The sequence below is a fragment of the Sander vitreus genome, chromosome 18 (genome assembly GCF_031162955.1).
Source record: "Sander vitreus isolate 19-12246 chromosome 18, sanVit1, whole genome shotgun sequence".
Taxonomy (NCBI): domain Eukaryota; kingdom Metazoa; phylum Chordata; class Actinopteri; order Perciformes; family Percidae; genus Sander; species Sander vitreus.
In genome coordinates this window covers 8003968-8028219 of record NC_135872.1, presented here as the reverse complement: position 1 = coordinate 8028219, position 24252 = coordinate 8003968, and the positions used below count along the sequence as shown (strand labels likewise).

Sequence of the window (24252 nt, the reverse complement as noted above, 5' to 3'; positions counted from 1 at the left end):
AACATTCTTAACTAATGGAAGTGGTTTTGGTTTTAATAATTTATCACACAACCTGGAATAAATATTTTGATTTTAAAAACACTTCTGTGGAGGTTCAGTGGAGACCCTGAGGGATCCTTGAGCAAACTTAATTAATATTTCATCTAGAATTATTATCCTGACATCATACCAAATAGTGTGTGTGTGTGTGTGTGTGTGTGTGTGTGTGTGTGTGTGTATGTGTGTGTATGTATATATATATATATATATGTGTATTTCTTTATCATAGTTTAGTTCTAACTGCTACTACTTGAAGTGCTGATAGAGCTAAATACTTAATGACTGCAAAAATGTCCAATATTGGTCACAATATTACAGTTACAACGTGGGTCTGTTTACCAGTTTGCAATTATTTGAGGATAGGACATCAAACATTAAAGAAGACCCATGCACAATTGTTCTTCATACTGGTTGATCATGGTGATCTATTCATTACTGTAATTTAGGGCTGTGTATTGGCAAGAATCTGGCAATATTCAATATATTGCAATATATTTTGATACTGTGCGTGGGGCGATATATTGCGATATATTTTTAAAGTATAATTTTAGAAAAACTGCTTTTTACAAAAAGACATGATGTACATAAAAGTCAAAGAAGTTTACTTTAGGTAAACAATTCAGTACACAGAAAATCAAACTGCCAGTTTGGGATTGTGGTTTCACAGGTTCTTAGTGAGCTAATGTTTATACGCTAATGTTCAGCCGTAGCTACGTTGTTAGCTTCTAGCAAAAAGTCAGGCACTGCTAGGCACTGTTAGGCAAAGACAATAGTGGTGTTTCAGCATAGCCATCTAGCAGTAGGGGGTTTAAACACAACATAAACGTCAACCACTGTCTTACATGAATATTTTTGAACGTTTAATAAAACGTATTGCAAAATAAAATATCGCGATACTCAAGTGTATCAATTTTTTCGTACACCTCTACTGTAATTGAGGTTAGGTGTACTATAGTACTAGTAAATGAGGAATTTAAACATATTTTAAACTTTTATACACACAATATAACATTTGTTCTGGCAATACCAACATTCACTGCTACACTCCATATCGTGTCCAAGCACTGCATATTGTTAGATTTGAAAAGAGACAAACCTTGATCTTCACAAATTCAAACTGGAAAAGGTTTGCACTGGTGGGGAGGACAAACACAGCTGGGAACAGCTTGGTATTTGGCTCCACCTGAAACAAAACAAACACAACAAAGCTCAGTCATCAACACCATAGATTTAATCATTCAGATTCATAGGATTTAATCATGCACCAAACTGAAAGAAAAGGCAAGTCTGCCCTAAACTAACTCCTTAGTGGAATCTAAGTTCTTATTTTAGCTCGATGCAGATCTGATGATCAGCATTCTGCTCTTTCTAGTGTCAGTTCTGGTGGCAAATTCAACAAATGTCAGAAGGATTTTAACCTCTAAGGCCCATGGATTAGCTGGTGTTTTAAATTCAAGCTCAATGAGTATCAGTTGGTGTACTGGTGACAGCCATCTGAGACAAAAGATGAATACAAAGAGAAATAAAAAACAACTGAAGCCATAACAGGACAAGAAGCTTATCATCAAGTCAAAAGCCTCTTGAATCCCTCAGAAGAATCCCTCCTTTAAAAAAAAAAAGAAGCTGATTCACGACTAAATAGGGAGAAAATATTAGGCACAAGGAGGAGAACATAACTTGGGTGATAGAAGCTCCCCAAGGCATCATTTTGTGGTCTAGTCAGGTATTCAATAATATGCGTTTTAAAACCTATGATCAACAAGGCAAGATGAGGATTACCAAGCAGATGTCTGTCTTTGACTCTGGTATTGAAAACAGATGAGAATTCGACTGTGTAATTTCCTAACTGCCTTTCTGCAGGTCTAATTTACAGCAGTGCAAATTAGTTTGTTATCTGAAGGAAAAATAGAAGGGAAGGTATTCTGAGTGCGTGCTGGCAATACAAACCTGTCTTAGTGCCATCCTCCCAAACACTTGACTCCTTTTCTCCTAAAACTATATGCCGACTCTTAGGAATACAGAGGAGAATACTGTATGTTTACCACAAGAGAGAGAAATAATGACTGCACATACTCATAAGTTTATGAGGCAGAGTGTTCTTGTGCGTTAGTGCTCCACAACCCACTAACTGGGCTATTATCCTTATTTACCTGATATGTTGCAGACAGCTCCTTGCCGTTGGCAGTGAAAGACACCAGGCCAGTGGCCAGGTCGATTAGACAGCCGATCTCCAGGTCAGAGTTGGAGCAGCTGGAGGAAGACGGGCCGACTGCGTCCGCTCCACACACCATGTAGCAGTTACTCCTCTGGACACTGCAGCAACACCAGCAGAACATGAACTTGGCATGAATAAATCCATGCAAACACGAACAACCACAGGACAACAAAGACGATTGAAAAACAACTACCTTGTGCACAATATATTTTCATTACGCGTCACATTCATTAATCTGTATTGACTTGTGACTCTTGCCTCATTCATATTCATTCTGCTACACACAGACGCTCTCTTCCCCATTTACTCCCCTGAATACTGAAGGAGGATGAAAAAAGGATGAGATGCAGTGCCATTCCAATATGGGCTTATGGGTAATCTAGAAGTCTTAGTTTACCACACTGGTTAAAATGTTTTTAATTTATATAGGCTTGACTGGGAACCATTTTAATGATGATGATGATGATGATGATGATGATGATAAAGATATTGTGTTGATTTGTTTTTGTAGTATAATGCTGCCAGGTCACCTGCATCTTTGCTATCTTAGCATCAAGCACCATAATGGGAAAAAAAGTCATGGACATTATTGTGTTGTCCTTGACATTTGTTCGTAGATGCTTTTACTGCAAATCATTTATGGTATGAGTAATTTAAAAGTGTGTTCAGAGAATGATTGTTTTTAAGTAAGTCTAAAAAAAGTTGAGGACAACCGTTCAACAACCGTTGCTCATCAAAGACCAAATGAACCAAAACTAACTTGTGAAACAGTATTCAAATGTTACCATTGTTCATTTAAATTAATTTGCTAATTGAACATGGTCTATGGAATTACATGGTACCGCAGGAGTTCATTTCCAAAATACTTCTGCCTTTATTTTTGCTATTCCCAGATACTCCCTGATTTCCGAGAACCCAGTACCTCTGCTGACTCTCCCTGTCTACTTTACATATCTCTGTCATAATATCCTATAAACTCCAGATATATAGAAAAAGTAGGGAGCTTGCCTTTCATGGACCCGGCCCCTCTCGTCTCCCAGGGTGACGGTGACTGTTCGTGTCTTGGCGAGGCTGAAGTTTTTGCTATAGTAATGATAGTCTGGTGTGACCCAACCCACCCACACTGACGCAGGGTCCTGTCCAGCAAACACTCTCACTGAGTGGTAGTACTGCCATAAAAAACACAGAGCACAATACGTTACGCATAAGGAACAGAGAGCAGTCATCCATAACAATATTTTTCAGATTTTTATCTTTGAAAATTTGGGTTGATTTACAGTTGTGATGCTTCCATAGTCAACAGTTCCATCTTCTTTTGGAGGATGGCTGCAGAGACAGAAATACATACATAATGTTTTAAGAGCATCAAAGTGATCTGGGAAAAAACACTTTCATTTTCTTACTTTTATTGCAGTTGCCAAGCAGAGCAAATAAGCTCAGACTGAGACTAAATGATTGAATCGATTAATCTGACATTGCTACTAGTCAGACAGGCAACAGTTAAACAATTCCACTGCTGTTCCAGTGTACCGCTGATGTCTGACCTGAGCTTCAATGATTCGTCCAGTAACTTGTCTGCCGAGTAGAACTCCACAGGCATGCTCAGCCTACAGTAGACCATGTCACTGTTGCTGTTCTGCGTGCCAAAAGTCTTGTGGGTGACCTTGAGGCAGGGAGGGCTGTCTACCGTTCCGTCGATCCTCGTCACCTGAGGAGTAAGAGTCAGAGAGAGGGAATCAAAGTCCAAAGAAGGAGATCGATCAACATTATCAATACGTTCATCATCTATAGCAGCCCTGTTCATCATAGCTATGTTTGTATGCATACTGCACGCTACAAACTGGCCAAACTTGTTGTTACTGGCTACCAAAGCTGCAGGTTACCAGTATCCACCTAAACTATCCGAATGAGAATCCTTGTTGCCATAAACATAACGGGACAATACCAACAGCCACAATAATGATAATGAAAAAGCTTCTTCACCTCGATATGCATGTGGTCTTGGGGTATGTTGACAAAGGTGGGAAGGCGCTTGCTGAACCACATGGTGATCTCTCTGTTCATGTTGACACCGAAGGGCTCAAACCCTTCCTGAAGACCACACATGGTGTAGTACTTGAAAGTGCTGGCGTCCTTGCCCAGGTTTATATGTCCAATCTGAGTCACACCCAGACTGCACACAGGGATGAAACCTGGAGGAGAGTTAAGGGACATTGGTGTGTTTGCCAGGCCAATATTGGTCTATTCTAAACAGCAAATATATCATCCAGTCACGCCATCCCTTATTGCAATGTGAAGTGTTCCTTCCCTTTCTTTGCACATTTAATTAAAAACTAACTCAGATGTTTTCCTACCACTAACGATGTAATCGGTCTCTCTGCCCTCAAGAAATACATTTAATAAAGGTCCCATATCATGCTCACTTTCAGGTTCATACTTGTAGTTTGGGTTTCTACTAGAAAACATTTAAATGCTTTAATGTTCAAAAAACACATTAGTCAAACACTTTCTACCTATATATAGTATAATTGTGACATCACAACCATACGGAAGTCCTGATGGCTTGTTTGAAGGCACAGTTTCTGAAGACTGTGCATTCCTCTGTGGTTTGAGTGATACTTTCACAGTATTTATATAGTACCTTGACCTGCTTTATAATAAAAAAGACATGAAAATCTCACTTTTTACAATATGGGCCCTTTAATTAGTCTGGTGACTTTATAACCCTGGCAAAAAAAATAATCTTGGGACACACAAAAAGGATTTTTTTTAATTTACTAATAAAAAATGATTAAACTAAAATTTAGCACACACTATTTTACAAATGTGTACCTTTACTGCGCATTGGAAAAACTCAGTATCATGTATGTTCACTGTCTATAAAGCAGAATTCATTACTCCATCAACTAAAACAATAATTTAAATCACTTAATTTTATTCCAATGTGACTCTCTCTGTCTTCTCCTAAAGCATGGTTCATTTACAGAGTAATGGGCCATTGCCACAATGGACTTCATTAAATTGCAAAATCATTAGCATTTTGTACAGTTTCTTTTGTTTTGCCTCATGCAAAATGTCAAGACAATCCCAGTCCTACCTCTGGGTAACTTGTGGATGAAACACAGAATAAATAAATGAATTGGCAATAAAGTCACTGGATTATGGAGCCCTCACCGTCCTCTGTCTCAAAGTCAGTGAAGCAAAGCTCAGAGCCCTTGCTGGTGATCAGGAGCTCTCCATTTAGGGTGAAAATCATGGATTTGTCCTCCATGTTAATCATACAACCGACCACGTCACCCTTTTTCCAAGTTTGTCCAAAGTAGCGGCTGCCTGCGTGCATACGTCGACCCTTAAGAAAAAAGACAAAGCTTGAAGTTTGTGCAACATGTATTATACGGTCTTGCTAATGAAAGGCTATGATCAAAGGCTACTGTACAAGGTGCCACAATATCGTGGAATCAATCAATGGTAATATCGTGACAGCTCTATAACAGAGATAATTTCTATTAAGAACCAAAAAATTGGTCATTAACAATGTATATTTTTATACTAAACTATTTATTTCATCCACTGAGATCTAAAATGTATCTCATACACTGATCAGTATTGAACGTCCACAGAATTTCAAAGTAAATCACAATTGTAATTGTGTCCTTTAAAACTCAAAATATTTAAAATAACTTGTTGCCAGGCCAGTCATCTTCCCTTCTATTACTTGTACAGCCGTAATACAGCAAGGATGGAAGAATGATGGCTGCTGCTGAAGTAAAATGGTACAATATGTCCTAACAGAGCTGGTTTACCCTGTATCCATCGAAGACGAAGGCCTGGTCATCCGTTCCCAGTTCGACATCGGGCCTGCAGCCTGGTCTGGCCCAGCCAACCCTCATATCGCCTCCACTCAGGGCCTCAAACTCAAAGTACCACTTTCCTGTTTTCACTGCGTATGTCTGCTCCACACGGAAGAAGCGGATGTTCTCAACGTTCTCATCTTCCATCATATGGGGGGCTTGGGATGAGGGAAAAAATGGATGCTTTGACTTTATAGGTTAGTTAAATAACGACTGACACAAATGATATGTAGCTAATTTTAGGCAGCATTTTTAGCATCTGTATCAATGTATACAGTTAGAGCTCAACTGATCAAGGTTATTGGCCAGACCACTAAATATGAAAATATGTAGTGCACTTAGTATAATACTATAATAATTAGTGCATACAGTATCCCAACAAAGTCAATCCTGATGTTGAATAGATTTCAACAAACTGGCAAGTAACAATTTTGAAAACTGTAGTGTTAAAATGCCAAATGAAACTTGACAACATGTAGTACTACAGCTGCCCATAGCTGATGGCTGCACATGTGAATTTAGGTCAAAATATCTTTGTAATACTGGTAAAAAAAAATATAATTAGTCAAAATATCCCATTGTGAATACTATATTCCTGTTCCATGTATATAGGATTGGACTTTTTCTGCAAATCCCCACTTCTAAAATGTTAACTAGAATACAGCCGTGCTTGCACATGATTATACTGTGTATTCTAAACTAGTGAAATTATTGTATACAGGTTTCATTGACCCTACAACAGTCAGTCAGCCTAAATTGTAGCTGGCCCTGGGAAATTTTAACTTGGCCAAAAACATTAAACCAGGATTTATAAGGGATTTGTGTGGCATCAACTGTGTCAGTAGTAACATGTTCTTACCCTCCTGGTCTGGGGGGTCGATGTCATATCCATATCCAACCATGGTCCTGATGGCCTCTCTCAGACTGTCTCTGTTTGATTTCTTTGTGCGCTCGTCCAGTAAAGCGTATGGCACCAGGCGAGGATTACGCCTGCTCTTCAAATCCTGACACGAAAAGGAGAAAAAACATGCTAAAACATGCTTATACAAAAGAGGAAACATGCAAGTAGGATAAAGACAAGCATATACTGTTTCAGCAAAAATCTCCAATAAAATAACAAATGTATTAATAACTATACTCTAATTTAAAGACCATACTAGTTATACATTTTTAAATGAAAGGAATAATGACTTTTACCTGCTGGATGCCATAGGTCCATCCTTGTTTAATTCTGTCTTTGGCCCACACGTTGTGTGCATTCTCGGCCAGTTTATCAACTAGAACCTCCTGACCTGCAGTCAGTTTCACGTCAGAGAGGTCCAGTGGCGCAGGCTTATAACCATTAGACATCATGTAGCTGCAAAAGAAACATTACAAAAGTAAACACTTTAGCATTTCATGAAAACCATGTTCCCGTTTCCCAAAACACTCAAACAACCTTTTTACAATCTAGTAACAAAACCAGCGTACAACAATCAGACATTACAGCTTGAACAAAAGGCAAGGGAATACCATATCAAAATAACTTTCTAAATAAATACAACCATTACAAAGTAAATAACAAAAATGCTACAGTATCTGTGTATGTGTTTCAGACACGTGTTTCTTGACAATAGTAACAAAACGATTTGTTACCGTTTTCAAAAGGACCCCCCTAATGAGATAAACAAAAAGCTCTAAAAAGTACGTGGAATTTAAATTTAATTAATGGTGTCTTTCAGATTGGGAATACTACAATCAAAGTAAGCAATGATGCCTTTGTTACCATAAATAAACTCAATCCACAATTATAGAATGAGTGTATTCATGACTCTTTCTTCCAAAATGTACTACTATTATCAACATCAGTAAATCTGACAATCATATTGCTACAGGGATATTCCATAACATCTAGACTTTAACCGGTTGACATCATGTAGCATACAAAAAAATGCATCCTATTTGTTTCTTGATATTCAAGGGGTTGTCATAAGAAAACAAACTGCCAACTTACTCTTTGGGAAGTTTTATTTTCTTCAGATCGTCCTCAGCGTTAACATAGACCTGGGAAACATGGCATCCAAGAGCCAACAGGGTCCTGAGGGTAAAAGAGATATTTAAAGGAGAAAGAGAGATAAAGACCATAACTGATATCAATACTCAAGACCCATTACACTTTGTTTCAACCTTATACCAGCAGAATCTATTGAGAAACTGCTACATTTTTAACACAGCTCATTAGCCATTGATAAATCTTAGTCAAACGATAATTACATTGTGAATAGTAGCCGGATATGTCTGTGTGGATACATGGCTTATTGAGCAAATGTTTTTACAGTGAGATGACTCAGTAGTTGGCTCAAATAAGCTTTGGACCCAAGATTTCTTACAAATCAATACTGGAATTCACTCAGGAGATGCAAGTCATTACAAGCGCTGCTTTAATCTGAGCCTCAATCTGCTCACGTTCAGCATTTCAGCAAGTAGCATTTCCATAAATAGGTAACTGGATTATTTAGCGATCTGCCCAGCCTTACTTAAGTGTTTCGCTAGACATCTGCACGTTGTAGTTCCTTTCAGTTTCAGGCAGCTTGCTGAAATCCACAAGGCAAGGGTGCTGCCTCTTGTTGTCATCACGAACCTGAGGAGAAAGCAGTTGTTGTCACATGAGGAATTCATAACAAACTTTTCCATCCATAACTGCGAAAACACCCCAAAAGGAAAATATGATTAAGCGTGGCTCAGTGTTCAGAAAATAAAAAAAAAACTGGACTGCAGCCAAGCAGTCTGCAGTGGACATTGGCGGATGCATTTTTGTTTGTTTTCCACATAGACTACTTCTAGCCTCAGGTGGTTTTTGTTTTTTGTTTTGTTTTTTAATAAAGCAGATAAAAGCCTTAATCAGCTCAGAAAAGACACAACTCACACTGGCAAGAGCCTCAGCTGTCTGTGATCCAGTCAGAAAGAGAAATGTTCTGCTGCGCACAGACTCTCAGTGACTCTTTCTCTGATAATCTTGTGTTATTCCATGGTTGAATAGAACTGAGGTGCGCAAAATGTATAAGCAATACACAATAAGGCCAAGCACTCTGATACAAAAACAATGAAGCCGTATCCAACTTTATTATTATCCTACTTGCCAAGTATCTGCTGCTTGTCTAAAGAGAGAGGCTTCTGTCTTGAAGTCAGTGCAATGTCACTTTGAACTCAGAGGTTTTTTAAAGCAAATTAAATACCAAGCAGCTGTTTGGACCTAACTGTTGTCCTTAATAAACTGTAAGACCAAAGTTTCCCCCCTTAGTGGAGCTTTCTCCCAGTCTTAATTAATGTTGATGCCACGCTCGGAAGGTAAGACACTCATTAAGTTTGTTAAATGGCCACTGTGGCGACGGCCTCAGTGGGAAATGATTCTGTGATAACCACTACAGTACAAAAGAGGCAGCGTGTGCGTTTAGACTTCTAACAGACTTTCGTCTGCAGTGAGCAGGAAGAGTGACTGACAGTTTAATGATGGGAGAGAGAGAGACTAACTGTGAAGGCAAGAAGGGTTGAAATCTCAATGTTATAAAAGGCCTCACTGCTGTTAACCACTTCCTACAACTACATGTCTGCACATCCAACTGAAAATTAAGAGTTTCTGACCTAATAAAATAATTACTTCTAACCAACCAGAATATACAAAGTAGATCTGTCACCAATACCCTTTATGGTAATTTTTCGTGTCTTCAAATTGATATTCCAGCCGTAAAAAAGGACCATACTAGAGGTCTCTTATATTTTGTTTGTAAAAGTGATTAATTTTTGTCTTTTATTTTAAAACACTAGTGCCGTGCCCGTTGAAAACGTGCCTGTTCGGAACGGGCTCATTGCTCGGCCTCCAGTATTCCTGCTTGTAGCTTTCTTGAGAACCGCTCAACAACTTCAACCCAAAAAATGTGCTTCCTTGGGTCCTGAGCAATACACCTGCCATGCTGGAGTATACGTGTCATTTGCTAACAGCTAGCTATTTGGGACCAGGCTTTTTCCAGGAACAAAAGCAATAATTACGAAAGTTTGAAGATGCTTGAAGTGTTTGAGTTTGTTACAATGTAACTTCTTCAGTGTAACAGTTACTAGAGGTACCCTCTTAATACAATACACAGTGTGTACATAACACGCAGCTAATAAATATGTCCCGTAGATCTCAAGAGCTCAAACTGGAAAATCTTATTTCAAAAGTTTAAACACTACGTTTGTGCGCAACACAACATTTCAGCTGTTGTGAGACCGCTTTCCACACGCGCGTTTGCCGTGAAAAGACAGCTACAGGCAAAGGAATTTCTTTACATACGCTTTTTTCCCTTTCATTCTTCACCTGCCCTGAAGGCATGTAAATTCCCCAACGATTTTATGTTTTTAATTGTCAGCAAAACTAAACTCTTAGCTCTGAATACTTGAGAACATATCGTTCATTCTGTTTACTTTTAGTAAGGATTTAATATTTTCTTCTATTTTATTCTGTAGCTGTTTACTAACAGGCCAATATCAGTAAACCGAAGCAGCAGTCAACCCCAAACTGCTGCCATGTACTTCAAAAGGACATAGATATTAGAGTTAATGAGCCATTAACATGCATTTTACTGGAGAGGGCTCATTTGACCTTTGTCAGCCACCCTTTTCCAAATATACCCAGGGTGTTTTTGTGTGTTGAATGATGATGGATAGCAGCTTTACCTTGCCATAGGTCCAGCCCAGTTCAATCTTGTTCATCCCCCACAGTTCGTGGATGTTTTCTGCCAGCTTGTCCCGGACGTTGTCCAGGTGAGGGGGAAGAACAATCTGCAGAGAGAGAAGGCGAACAGATGGTACAGTTGGGTGATAAAAAGATGCCAATTGGCCAACAAATAAATTCCTCCTGACTTTACAAGTATTAGAATTCTGTGGATTGTAGCAACTTTCCCTTTATTTTGGCTTTGTTACACCAAGGTATTAGGTCTGCATTTGTGCTTTAGGGCTACTGTAGAACTGAATAATATATAACTGGTGTGTAACACAAACTGAATTAATCTCATTGGAGAGATTCCTGAAACCCCCCAAGGCTTCAAAAACGCATACGATTTATTTTATTTTCAAACAATCCTCGTACAAAAAGGAACAGCAGACCACCAATAGCGTGGAAATAATCAGCAATGTTGGCTGCAGTTGGTAAATATTTCAACTGTTTTTGAGTTCAAGCTCAATTCAGGAAGTGGATTTTCTTCAAAATTTCAACACTGAAAGTATTTCAGTAACAAGTAAGAATGTTATCTCTGTGACCTAAATAATAACCACAAATCAATGTGCTGTCATAGTCACAAAAATGTAACCAAAATAGATGTTACAGTATTTTGAAAATGTAGTGTACAAGTGAATAGAGCAAGCCTTCATACCTAAAATAATCTCTAGTTTATTTTATTACTTCTCATTTTTAAAATACACATACATAATATTAATTAATCATTTTGCTGTATCTTGAATTTACTGACAGTAGTAAAAGTAATATTTCCCTTAATGGTGATATCCTCACCTGGCTGGTGTCAACAGGAGTGGGGATGAAGGAGGCCTGAGAGAGGAACTTGGTGGTTCCCAGCAGGTCACGGACCCCCTCATGGTCCCTCTTGTACTCCTTCACAGGCTCTACATGCATCTTCTCTTTGGGCAACAGCGCCTCGTAGCATGGAGAGTAACCAGCGGGTGGCAGGAACTTAAAATCTCCGTGGCGTCCACCCAACAGGAAACGGGCCCTTAAATGAGAAGATATATAAAATTGAAGGATGTTACATAATAATATTCTGACTCTAAACTTCACCATAGGTATTTTAAGAGTTTCTTTTTACTTTCAATGAATTTCGAAAACCTACAATTTTCTACTGAATTACAATTCAGTAAACAGCACTCCACATCTCTGGCATTACTTAATACCAGGGCTGTAATTTAACCATCTTCTCATAAATCTTTCTGCCACAAATGCATTTTGTACCTAGTGTCAATATAATTAAAGTTTTAGGAAGATTGTGGCTTTTAAGGAAAGACATCAGTTTTCTTTGTATGGTTCATTGTTGCTGACCAGACAGGAGGCCAATTAAGGAAATTTTACATTTAAAACTACATCATTAACTTATATTTAAAGTGGTCATAGGCTGACAAGCTGTACTGTAATTGCATCTCAATTATAAAAACAGCATTGCAAAGAATAAAAACAAGCCATTCTATTGGGATTGCATCGTTGTTTCATTTCCCAATTATAAATGTGGAGCCTCACTTGACACCGGCAGAGAAGCTGACGACGGGGAAGAATAAGCCGTCGGTGTTGAAGTCCTCGAACATGCCCTGGACAGGCTGCCCGTTGATCCTGAAGGACATACTGGGAGCGCCCAAATCTAGACAGCAGCTGACCACATCGTCTGAGTTCAGCAGGTGCTGGTTAATGGAGGCCACGGCCCTTGGGACTCGGCCTAGACAACATCGGGTGGAGACAGAGAGGGAGGATGGATGGCTGTTACAGCAACAAAGTCATTGCGAATGTAGGTCAGAATGATGGGCGAGCAGAAGAGAGGGGAGCAGAGAGGTGGAGAGATGTGTGATGAGTGCTTTTTAAGGGATGACATAAAATGGATGAGAGGAGGTGATGGGTAGATTTGGAAGGGAAGAGAGGTGAAATAGGTGTTATGGTTTTAGGATGAGAGCAGAGAAGAGGGGGCATTCAAGGACTTATAGTCTCTAAGCATCAAGTCGACAGTTAGCTATACAAATTCAAACTACTGACGAGTCATACCTGCATATCTGCAATTAGCTAGCCTTCACTTTTGCAGTGTGTTTGCAACTTGAAGATGTATGTGTATTAAATTCATTAGGGAGGTCTAAGGTGGTAGCCTGGTCCTACCAGACTCTCGTACATTTCATTTGTACAGAGAGTCTGGCCACGCTCCATTGACAAGTGTTAACTTCCATGAAGGCGGGTACTCTGTTGAAGTTTAAAACTATTGGATCTGCCCAGAGCCACTCTGGATCTGCCATAACCAATCGCTAACGTTTGGTCGTGAAGTCGGCTTAGCATCGCTAGTGTTCGCCTTAGCCAACTCCTTCACCACTAACGGAGCGAGCTGGAAAATCAAACTTCAACATCATGGCCACCAACAAAACTCAGCAAAGATTGTTCTTGCTTGGGATTTAACGTCTGGATATTCGGCAGAGTTGCCACAATGGACCGAATGGCTTCGCTTGCATCTTTCTCCGCCACCATTACGGAACCAAAGCCCATCTACGGAAAGCCTTTTCACTCCCTATTCAGCCCCATTATACCAAATTTGGCTGCAGTTTCACCAGAGTTCCACTGGGAAGATCGCGGTCCAGTGCAAAATCAATGGGACTCTATGGAGCTAGACGGCTAAATGTGTCTCTTTCGCCTGATTGTCGTTGAGAAATCTCAGATTTAGTAGTTTTTGCAAGTTCAACATGGATTATAGGTTGAAAGTTAAATGAACGAGTACTTAACATGCTAGCATTCTGCTAATGAATGCTGATTGGTCAGTGAAGGACTAATTACGACCAGACCTCCCGCTTGACGGCATCCGAAGCAGAACCAGAATGTCAGAGTGAATATTTCAGCGTGGTCTTTAAAACATTAGCAAACCTCTTTCTAGCACGTGTATTGAGAGAGTGGAACTTCCTCCCTTACTAGAAATTCTTTAACGGAACTCACCGAAGGTTACCGAACCTCACATCATCGTTCTCAGCCAGTCCCTCTGTTTGCTGATTGGACCGGTAAAGAAAGAATATACCGCAAACCCAGACGTAGTACTGAAGGAAAATGAAAATTTAACGGAAGTACGTGGGAGGGCGGAGCCAGGCTACTAAGGTGCAGGTTTTATGGTGGAATTTTATATCACTGTCAGTGCTCTGACTTTGTCCTGAATGAAAAAATGAAAAGGGTAACCTTCAGAGAGGTAGAGAGGCGACAGCAGGCTTCTGCATTATTGACAGTAAGTTCTCTCGAGGCAAAGTCCTTCCAAATCCACAAGACTTTTTGTATTGTACACCATGCTGCCTTGGAATTACTTCACACAAATTAGCAGAGAAAGATGTTTACCAGTTTATATTATATCAAACAGACAAAACAGATCCAAGTCAAAAGTAATAATATAATTTAAAACATAGCTGCTTTACTTGTTTATATAAAAAGTTGATTTTAAATCTTCTTTTAACATTTAAAAAACAAACACAAAAAAAACATTATTTCTGAAGAGTTTAACACAATCTCAGCTGATCTGCTTCATCAGAACAATTCTAAATTTGGCAGAAAATAGTGTATTCACGTAGGACCTCGTCACTTATAGCAAGAAGCGGATTTGAAAAATATGTGTGTAAGGCCTATAAGTAAATGCACTGGGATCCAGTGGTGCTGGTCTTATATAAGATGCCTACCTGACCAGAGATGAAGTCCATCAAAGCTGTAAGAGTAGAGGTCATCCCCGACACCGTTGCCACCCCATCCCTCTCCTCCACCGGGGTACGGAGCATAGCCTTTAGTGTTGGCCCAGCCCACCCTCAGGTGGGTCGGCTCTCCGGTTACAAAGTGGTCCACTTGGTCGGTCACCACCTCAAAATACCACTTCTTATACTGCGCTGAACCTTCAGCCACGCCCAAGAAGATGTTCGGCCTCATACTGGAGGTGATAAGAGAGGAAGAAGCTTATACAGTATGATGCAAAGCGTGTTTAATAATCAAAAAGTAGTTAAATCACAGAATAAAAATCACTGTAGTACATTCTGTTGAAACCCAAAAGCCACATTTCCACAAAATGTCCTCCCATCAACCCATTCAAAACATCACCTGGCTGCTGGGAGAATATCTTGACACAATAAGGCACAAACATCTATATTACATTTTAGCCAGTTATGATGATGACTCACTTAAAGTGAAAGTTTGAGTCCATAAACACTCATTCACATAAATTATTCACAAGTTGATGAATACAATTATTAAGAGGCTTTTTCTCTTTTTTTAACCTCTGAACATCATTGACCAGTCGAGTCTGAAGCAGCAGGTCCCTCTTTGGAAGCAGGTTGTCACAGATCAGATTCTGATTGGTTCTCACTGCCACCCCGTTGCAAACACAGAGAGAACACAGGACATCCAGAATCTACAAGAGAGGAAAAGTGGAGATTACACTTAATGTCAGCCATTTTTTATTGCTCCCCTTTGTTTTTTAAGTGTTGCACAACTTCTCACCTTACTAAGATGAGATTCCACACCTTGCTTTTCAGTTAAATTATCAGTTGTTCACTCAGATTCTCTGCAAGCTGTAATGCTTGTGGCATATGTACACTCTATAAAGGGCCATCAAGTCAACATGGCCATAGGCTTCCACCTGCCACTCATGAAATGGCAGCTGTTGTTTACAAGGATGCCCTTTCATGCCTGGTACAATTTACAGGGTAAATATTAAGTTGCTGTGACATTTGAACACAGCATGTAAAACACATGGTAGGAATGTCAACAAACACAAGAATGTTGTTAGACATCAGTCCTCATGACAAAGATTGAAATACATTTTTCTAGTTCTAACTTGTTAGCTTGACTTTTGTTCAAAAGTGATTGAGGTTTAATAAACTGATATGTCTGTGTACTGGGTTTAGCTTTGCTGTTGTCACCCATTGCAGAGGGAGAAGAAAGGATTTAGAGGCTGAGATAAAGGTTATGCCCACTACTATGGCTTTTGGAGTCAAATTTGGTTTTGTCCACTAAGAGTACACTTGAAAGTACTCAAAAATCATCAATCATTTTTTTTTTTGTTAGTTTAACATGCTAGCCTTAGCATATCATCATCCTGTTGTTAAAGTGCTCATATTATGCTCATTTTCAGGTTCATAATTGTATTTAGAGGTTATATCAGAATAGGTTTACATGGCTTCATTTTCAAAGAACACCATATTTTTGTTGTACTGCACATTGCTGCAGCTCCTCTTTTCACCCTGTGTGTTGAGCTCTCTGTTTTAGCTACCGAGTGAGGGATCTCACTTCTATTCCATCTTTGTTGGGAGTCGTACATGTGCAGTAGCTACGTAAGGACTACTAGCCAGTCAGAAGCAGAGTATGAGGGCGTGCCACGCTAGCAGCTAGGTGAGCATTATAACGTGTGTTACAAAGTGACGCACGTTCGTCACGGAAGTAAAGGCTGGACTACAACAGAGCTGTTTGGAGCAGTTTGTCAACAGTGTTTTCTGTTGGAGATGGTAAGTGCCTTTGGGGTGGACTTTGGGCTTTTTCACTTTGTAAACCTATTACATGCACAAAAAATATATATAACATGATACAGGAAAGGGGAAAAAGCATAATATGAGCACTTTAAAATGCATGTTAAAATGCCAACATTAGCATCCAGCTCAAAGCACAGCTGTGACTAACGAAAGCTCACGCAAGTTTGAAAACACACAAAATTGTGGTCAAAGTTGTGTCTCCATATTTTAATCCATTCAAAAGATTTGTTTTTCTGCTGTGTTATGAGCGTCACACAGTCTCATTGGCTGCTAGCACGGCTATATTTTTTGTTTTGTTATTATTGACAGTATCACACTGGGTTAGTTATTATACTTAGTTATACATGGAGTTACAGTATATGGGTTCAAACCAGGAGGCAACTGCTGTCATATTATTGCCCACCTTGTGGTTGCGTCCATGCTTGTAGAGCAGAGAGATGATGGATTTAATGTGACCTCTCTGAATGATGTTTAGAGCCTCCGGACTTTCTACCAAGATACAGTGGAGGACTTCCAGGATCCCTGAGAGGTCAGACAAAATATTTGTCATTATCAGAGCAAATGTATATTAAATAGACCACATCTTAGGATCAGTAGAGGAACTTTTCTGTGAAATGCTATAAGGGTTTGGCATTTCCCATAATACCTGATGAAGATTCCAGTCTCTCCAGTTTGCTGACCAACCAGTCCAATTTGCGGGAAAACTGGGTGCAGTTGTTTCTGTTCCCACGAATCAGTGCGGCTGAACAAAAGATAAAGTTTCCACAAGGTTTAATTAAAATACAAACAAGGTTTACTAAAGACATGAACCAAATAGATCCAAGCAGCTGACTTGTAGCTAAGTGGATGTTACAGACGGAATGACTTATAATGAAAAGAAGTTCACCATTTATCTGTGAACATCCTCGGTCCAGAGGTAGATATTCAAATTCAATCAATCTGACACACCTGACCAAAATACATGGGACGGATTTTGAAACCACTGTGAAGTCAGGCGCTCTATGTTCTATAAAAAGTTGAGGTGTAGTCCCTTGTGCCCTCTCTCTGCCACCGTGGTGACATTAACAAGTCTCCTTATTACTTTACTGTCTCATTTTTCACCATTAGGATTTAGGGACACTAGACTGATAATGGCCATGAAACAATTTTACAGTACTTTGTGCCCAAGGAATACGGATGGGTGTCTAATCTCTTTTAATTGTGTCTTTTCGGGAAAGCTATCGTTCAATATGAACACATGGATAGAGCCAAGGGGCAACGATGTTCACTCTGAGTTATGTGAATGTAAAATAAAGTCAGAGACAGAGAGGAGAACCTGAGGCTACACAGACTACAGACTTCAAAGAACGGTTACATTAGCATACACTATAATAAGTGATATAGAAAGCCACCACTAATTGCCACCAATTAAGTAGGACAGACTAAGCTTTTAGTAATAATAATACTTACACCATTTCAATTTCAATGAAAAGAAACAATCGTAAAAAAAACAAAAAAGAAAGAAAAAAAAGGGTTTGTGCGTTGAATCCAGCATCAACAGACCCATGTCTTTTTGACACTTTGCACACGGAATAAATTGATTATTTTATCTGAAGAGCCTCCTAAAATCTTTCACTATGGGATTAAAAGCCCATATCTGTAATTCATTATGCATACCTACTGTACACGATGTATAATACTGCATTCTAATAACTTTACACCAGAAAATCTTGTTTTAACTGACCTCCAGTGGATAAATGTACAGGTGTACAATTCATACAAACCTTTATAATGCACAATGATATGTCAAAGAGGTAAGTACCTTGTCAACTACAGTACAAGGTACTACTGGAGAAACAACCCTAATGATGATTTAACACCATGGAGGAATTTGATGTCCACGTCCTCATCAATAAACAGATAAGTTGACCACCTTGGCAGATAACTAACTAGGTGTGCTCCTTTATAATAATATAAGACTGGCAGAGTTACTATGGGAAGGAGTGGAGGTCAGGACATGCACAATTCATCATGCAAAACCCTCTTTGCCAGACCGCCTTCACATCCTTGGGGGTGACCTCTCTGTGGGCAAGACTGGCGCGTACTCAGAAGAGTGTATTTGTGTGTTTAATGTGTGTGCATGTGGGAGTACATGCTGGGGAGGTGAATAATATAAGGGCAGTCAAGGTGAGCCGAGGGGAAGCCGTTGATGGGAAAGGTACTATGACAGCAAAACAAACAAACCCAAGAAAAACTTAAAAATAAAAAACATTTTCAGGGTCAGAGCTTTAGCATTCATGACTCGACACAGGCCCCGAGAGGACAGCATAATGCCAGAACCTGTGATGGCTGGCTTTTTGTTAATGACGCTATTATTTCTTCAAATATGCAGCTCAATGCTTCATAATGTGCTGACACTGATCTCAGAGAACGATGTGACCTAAATGGAAGGCAGAGCAGATTATCAAAGAAGAATCCAAGAAGCATTCTGTCTTTGCATCTCTCTCCACTCCCTTGTCACAAATAGTTACAAATGGATGTCACGTAAAAAATGTCACCAGCTGTGAACTCCAGATGTGGCATAGAGGACAACAGGAGTAGGGTGGAGGGAGTTTATGGAGGAAAAAGGAAGGAAAGAGGAGAAGAAGAAGAAGAAGGAGAGGAGGAGGATTCGGTGAAGACACTGTGGAAGATTAATACAGCGTTTCTACCCAGGGTCAACAGTTGACAGAAGATGTGGATATTTCATGTGATTCATCACTCAGGCCTGCTTACCCAAGAGTTCATAGAGGAGGTTGAGAATGTCCTTCCATGCTGCGCCCGCCTCCTCCCCAGCAACTTCTCCAAAATGGGCAGAACTGTTGTACAGGTTCATCCGGTCGATGCATATGGACAGGAGGACCAGCATGCCCTAAGAAAAAGCAGGATCATTACCATGAATAATCTGTGATTCACCTCATTACACAGGCAGTATATTCCTTTTTGTAACAATATGTAAAATACATTTCTTAAACTTCACTAAATAGGGTTAACTGAAAATAGTATTTAAAGTCACATGATTGACTATATATGAAGAAATAACTCAAATAACACATCGGGATGAAGGCAATATAGGAGACAAACATTTTAAAGGAGCTTTCACACCGCTGCACGGTAAATCCTTAGTCATTTCAATGAGGGAAAGGCTGCAGAGCGATAGAAGTTTTGATCACAGTGGTAGGGGTAATGAAGCGGCTGGCGCTCATGTGAACGTGCACAGAATCTGCTCTGCCGCCCAGAGTTCACCATCCTGAACTTCTGGCAGTAACCGCCAGGAACCACTTTTCAAAATGCTTTGCCTTTTTTTAGAAAACGCTCTTGCAGGTAGGCGGTTATAACACGGCGGTGTGAAACCATTAAGGGATTAGAGCTGCACAACTAGCTCCAAGTTCATTTTGATTACTTAAACTCTCTGGTCTTACACTGACCCTAAGATTAAAAAATAATATCATTAAACAAGGGACACATTTTCTTGCACATCAAGGAAGCCACAAATACACAAAACAAACACTAGAGAAACCTAACTCATTTTTTATTTAGCCAGGGAAATGTCTCATTGTAATAAAAAAATATTTTTCAGGGCACAACTGGGGCTTAGGATTTTGGGGATTCAACATTGGGCCACAGCAGGTCCGACCAAGGACCTATGATGCATATCATTCCCCGTCTCTCCACTCATTTCCTTCTCATCTCTCTACATCTCCACATTGTCCACTCTCACCTCCTCTTTGAAGAGGTCTTGACGTTTGATGAGTGAACGGAGAAGACACTGTTTCTCCTCGTGCTCCAGCTCTGAATCGGGCTGTTTAAAGTACTCGATCAGGTCGTTCAATGTCTGCAGCACCTCTTCAACGTAACCGGCTACCGCCATGGACTCACCCTCCGCAAGGCTGTCCAAAGCCCTGGGGGAAAGACAGGAGAGGCCAAGACTCAAGCTGTAAAACTTGAAATAGACCCAGCAAGAATTAACATTGTGTGGATGTTTTGTCATGTTGTGAGACAGAAAAGACAGAGGAGAATAACTCCTTGTCATTACTTGATAAAGTTGGCAAAGAGGAGTGTGGTGTTGCGGATGATGCGAGCAGCCCGAGACTCCTCATGCTGACAGCGCTGCAGGATAAGCCCATCGTCCATGTGGCCCTCAGAATGCAGGCACGCCTAGACAAGGACAAAAACACAAAGAATATGCATTTCATCATTACATGAGGGCCAACACCATCAGATGTATAAGGCATTAAAACAACCAGACATAAGTCCAATCAGACTTTTGAAAATGGATCTGCATATTATTTATTATTTGTTGCAAATAGTTGTTTTAACAGTTATTCAAGTTAATGAAAGATGCATACATACACAATCACAGCCTTACCTCAACAATGCTTTTTGAAAATACTGAGATAGAACTATAAAGTTATAGCAGACACTCAATAAGCCATTGATCCCAAAGCTTTAAGAAAAGCCCTTTACTGTATGGATGAATGTATCAAGGGAGTCTCCTGCAGCTAGTGTTATTACACCACTATGGCTCAGTGAAACCTGACTCACTGTAATCAAACAGCATAATCGAGAAGAGGGAGGAGGTGTGTGTTTGTGTGTGTTTGGGGGGGGGGGGGGGGGGAGTTCTAAGTGTAGCCTGACCATCACCTCCAACATGTCAGGTGGATTGGCATGCTGCCAAGGCTGCAGGGACTGCCTGGCGCCAGTTTGAGGTGGCGTCTGATGTCCCTGGAGGCGTGCCCTGCAATGAGCTATGCTCATTTGCCACCCTAACCCCCACCCCAATAAATAAATAACTGTCACCCTCCACATGGCCAATTATCACGTTTTAATGGGTTGCATTATGGGTGCAAGATGGGTGAGTGTCAGGGTAAAAGGGTGGGGCATGCGTTTAAATAGCCAACGCACTGGTTTGATTGGCTGTGATTTGCTACTGTGCACATGGGCTTCGAGGTGTTGGAGACAAGCTATGGCAGGCATTCAGGATCTTACCGTAAACACATAGGTAGACAGATGTCTGATACCAAATACATAGTTATTTGTATCACTATGCAACAGTGCAATGATTGGTTCATAATTATACAACGGCCATTTCCCCCTCTGAAGTATGACTAGCCTGCAATGTTCCCAAATACCACAATTTATTGTGAATTGCAGGAATAAAAACCAGAGCTGTAATGAAACCAGAATATATCCAATATTAATATACTACACATCACAGTATGGCAAATGTATGCAAAATCTAAATAATAAACAAACTAATAAACAATGTTTTTGCGGAAGTTGGATTGTTCTGTCAGATTATTTTAAAATTTAGCTTGACGTCAACTGGCATTCTGATATGATCATTTCATCATTGAAAGTCAAGTCAATTTAACAATCTAGAACTGTAGTCCAATCATTTTTACAAGAACCTGCCTTCATCATAATAACTACACCGACACATCTTTTTATTAACCGTCTAACATTTGAAATACCATTGCTCATAATGCTTGAATGGAAAGTCTTTTTGATTTGTACGTGAATAATTCAGTAAAATGTGACCTCTGGCCTGATTCAGTAAAATGTAAGGTGTGGAAGAAATGTTTTATCCTATTTACCCTTCTTTTCAGGGGTCCTAGGCGAGATGATTTGGCATCAGGCGCCAGGTAAGAAAGCCACAGTCCCGTCGCCACATGCATGACGAAGCAGACAGAGTCTCCGTACTTGATCTCTGGTACTCCCATGCCTTCGATGTCCCTCTTTGGGCCTGTGTCACCCTTTTCCTGTTCACATTAAGAGGCACATACCCACATTACCAAATATACAAACAGAGAAAAGCAGCACACACACAGACACAACACACCGGCATGGAAATATGACAAATGAAGATATATTGTAATAAGATGGTAATCAGAAAGGCAGGTTGAGGAGAGTACATTCATTGGCCTGCCGGGAGGTTGCTGCTGGCCTCATTAGCTCTGCTACATTTCTGGCTCGGCAGAGATGAAGTGATGCCGCTGATTGCAGTCGACAGCAAGTAGCGGGTAACATATTAACTCATTGTTCAACATTGCAAGGCATTGAACTTTTTAGATACAGGAACCAAGTGGCCCCAGTTTGGGTGGAGGGTGGAGGTAGAAGAGATTTCGAAATACAGAGAAAATAAGAGTTTCTATCTATATTTATTTTTCCAAAGAAGCATGAATCCCCAGTAATCATAAAACACCTGCAGGAACAGTGATTACTGAGGGCAATTACACTGTTGACAGGAAAATTAGACCTCCGCAGTGGACAGCACACAGGAGGATTTCACACTGTACCTATTGTAGATAAAAGGATATCTACGGGGACACAATGGTACTCTGTGAAGGTGACTCATGGCATTGAGCGGATTGATGTGGCTGTAGCCATTTCACAAAAGGGTAATAATGTAGGATTAATTACACAACAAGCTAAGAATCCAGGATATCGGCTACAGTATAGATATTTTCACAAATTTCAGCTAGATCCCTGAACGTGAGGGAGTTTTAACACAAAAGCGTACACATGAAAGCATTACCCTATTGTATTAGGATCTACAGTATCTAGCTCTAACTTGAAATAAGACAGATGGAGGTAAAAAAAAAAATTATTTAGCTTTAAAACAAGATTAGTAATCAAAGTCACTGGACCACAATGGGGCAGAAAAACATAAACCATCTAAACTGCACAATTCACAAGTAACACCTCACTGAACAACATCTTTAAAATACCCATTTTCAATTTGAATTTCAAGTAGGTTTACAGTTTGGAAAAATAAATATAGATAGAAACTTTTTCTCTGTATTTCGAAATCTCTTCTACCTCCACCCAAACCGGGGCCACTGTGCTCCTTTCTCACCGTTATTTTTGGCAGTGAGACTATTTTTGGCATACACGCTATAAACAAAAGAACTGTAGAGCCCACGGATTGAGAGAGTTCAAAATAGAGTGTGGGATAAAAAGGGTGGATAATTGGGGAAAGAATGAAGCGCAGGCAAATGAAAGAATACAAAGTAGGTATTCTAAAATCCCCCAATGCATCACAGTGAATTCCCATACTGTGGTGGTGATGTCAAATTACTCTAGACTCCCTAATTGAAAATGGCGACATCCCAGCCAGTTGCTATTAGGTCAGTGGAAAACATGAATGTTTCCTCCAACATTTACAGGGCTGTTTACTCAGCAGCTGTGAAAAGGTCACTTTATTGTGGCACGCCATAAGCTCATTAAGAGCTTACAGACCCGTATCGGGAGTCTTTGATGAAGTAGTTTTTAATGAGGTAAGTTGATGAAGCCAACACAACACCCAGGACAGCTTTTAAATGGTCTAACTGCCTTGCTCAAAGGGCTCATCAGAGCTAGTTGTAAAAATAGAATAAATGTATTATGCTTATATAGGGATAGTGATCACTAACCTTGGAGGCCCTGAAGCAGAAGGCAGTGGACGTGGTGTCCGACTTGTCCCGGTCCTGCAGGACCAGTCCGCGGTCCTCAGTCAGGGCCAGGTAATGGCCAGTAGAGAGGTGGCGTAGTCGGAAGGACTGACCCCAGCGGATGTGGCTACCGCTCCAGCTAAACACAGAGTAATGGTGTCACAAATTTTGGATCCAACACGGGATTGTCTGTTTTCTTCAACAATGGAAACCTCATTTGGCTCACCGAAAGAAGGCAGGAAATGTCTGGTCAGATTTGAAGTCTTGTTTACTTATTCCTTGTTCAGACAGTTGCTAAAGTGAATCACAATGTTGCTAGTTTTAGACCTATTTAGGAAGATTCTTCTGTGGCTGCTTACATTTACTAACATTAAAATTTTAAAATGTATGGCTTATTTTGTTAAATGAAAAAAAGGAGTGTGTACAAAATAACAAACAC

At 40.0% G+C, this 24252-nt stretch overlaps 1 protein-coding gene across 1 annotated transcript in view; it reads right to left on the bottom strand.

The window, feature by feature from the left end:
* Window positions 1–24252, bottom strand: part of ryr3 (ryanodine receptor 3) — a 128455-nt gene that overhangs the window by 65889 nt on the left and 38314 nt on the right. Inside the window, exons 11-34 of the mRNA XM_078275395.1 lie at window positions 23796–23952; window positions 21978–22142; window positions 20417–20538; window positions 20102–20282; window positions 19117–19252; window positions 17009–17104; window positions 16766–16884; window positions 15112–15245; window positions 14527–14768; window positions 12365–12557; window positions 11630–11846; window positions 10798–10902; window positions 8622–8725; window positions 8099–8182; window positions 7303–7462; window positions 6965–7109; window positions 6058–6263; window positions 5429–5603; window positions 4238–4446; window positions 3799–3962; window positions 3532–3580; window positions 3263–3423; window positions 2190–2352; window positions 1136–1222 (exon numbers count right to left, since the gene is read on the bottom strand). Of these exons, the coding sequence (XP_078131521.1) occupies window positions 1136–1222; window positions 2190–2352; window positions 3263–3423; window positions 3532–3580; window positions 3799–3962; window positions 4238–4446; window positions 5429–5603; window positions 6058–6263; window positions 6965–7109; window positions 7303–7462; window positions 8099–8182; window positions 8622–8725; window positions 10798–10902; window positions 11630–11846; window positions 12365–12557; window positions 14527–14768; window positions 15112–15245; window positions 16766–16884; window positions 17009–17104; window positions 19117–19252; window positions 20102–20282; window positions 20417–20538; window positions 21978–22142; window positions 23796–23952 (3574 nt within the window). The remainder of the gene's footprint in view (window positions 1–1135; window positions 1223–2189; window positions 2353–3262; window positions 3424–3531; window positions 3581–3798; window positions 3963–4237; window positions 4447–5428; window positions 5604–6057; window positions 6264–6964; window positions 7110–7302; window positions 7463–8098; window positions 8183–8621; window positions 8726–10797; window positions 10903–11629; window positions 11847–12364; window positions 12558–14526; window positions 14769–15111; window positions 15246–16765; window positions 16885–17008; window positions 17105–19116; window positions 19253–20101; window positions 20283–20416; window positions 20539–21977; window positions 22143–23795; window positions 23953–24252) is intronic.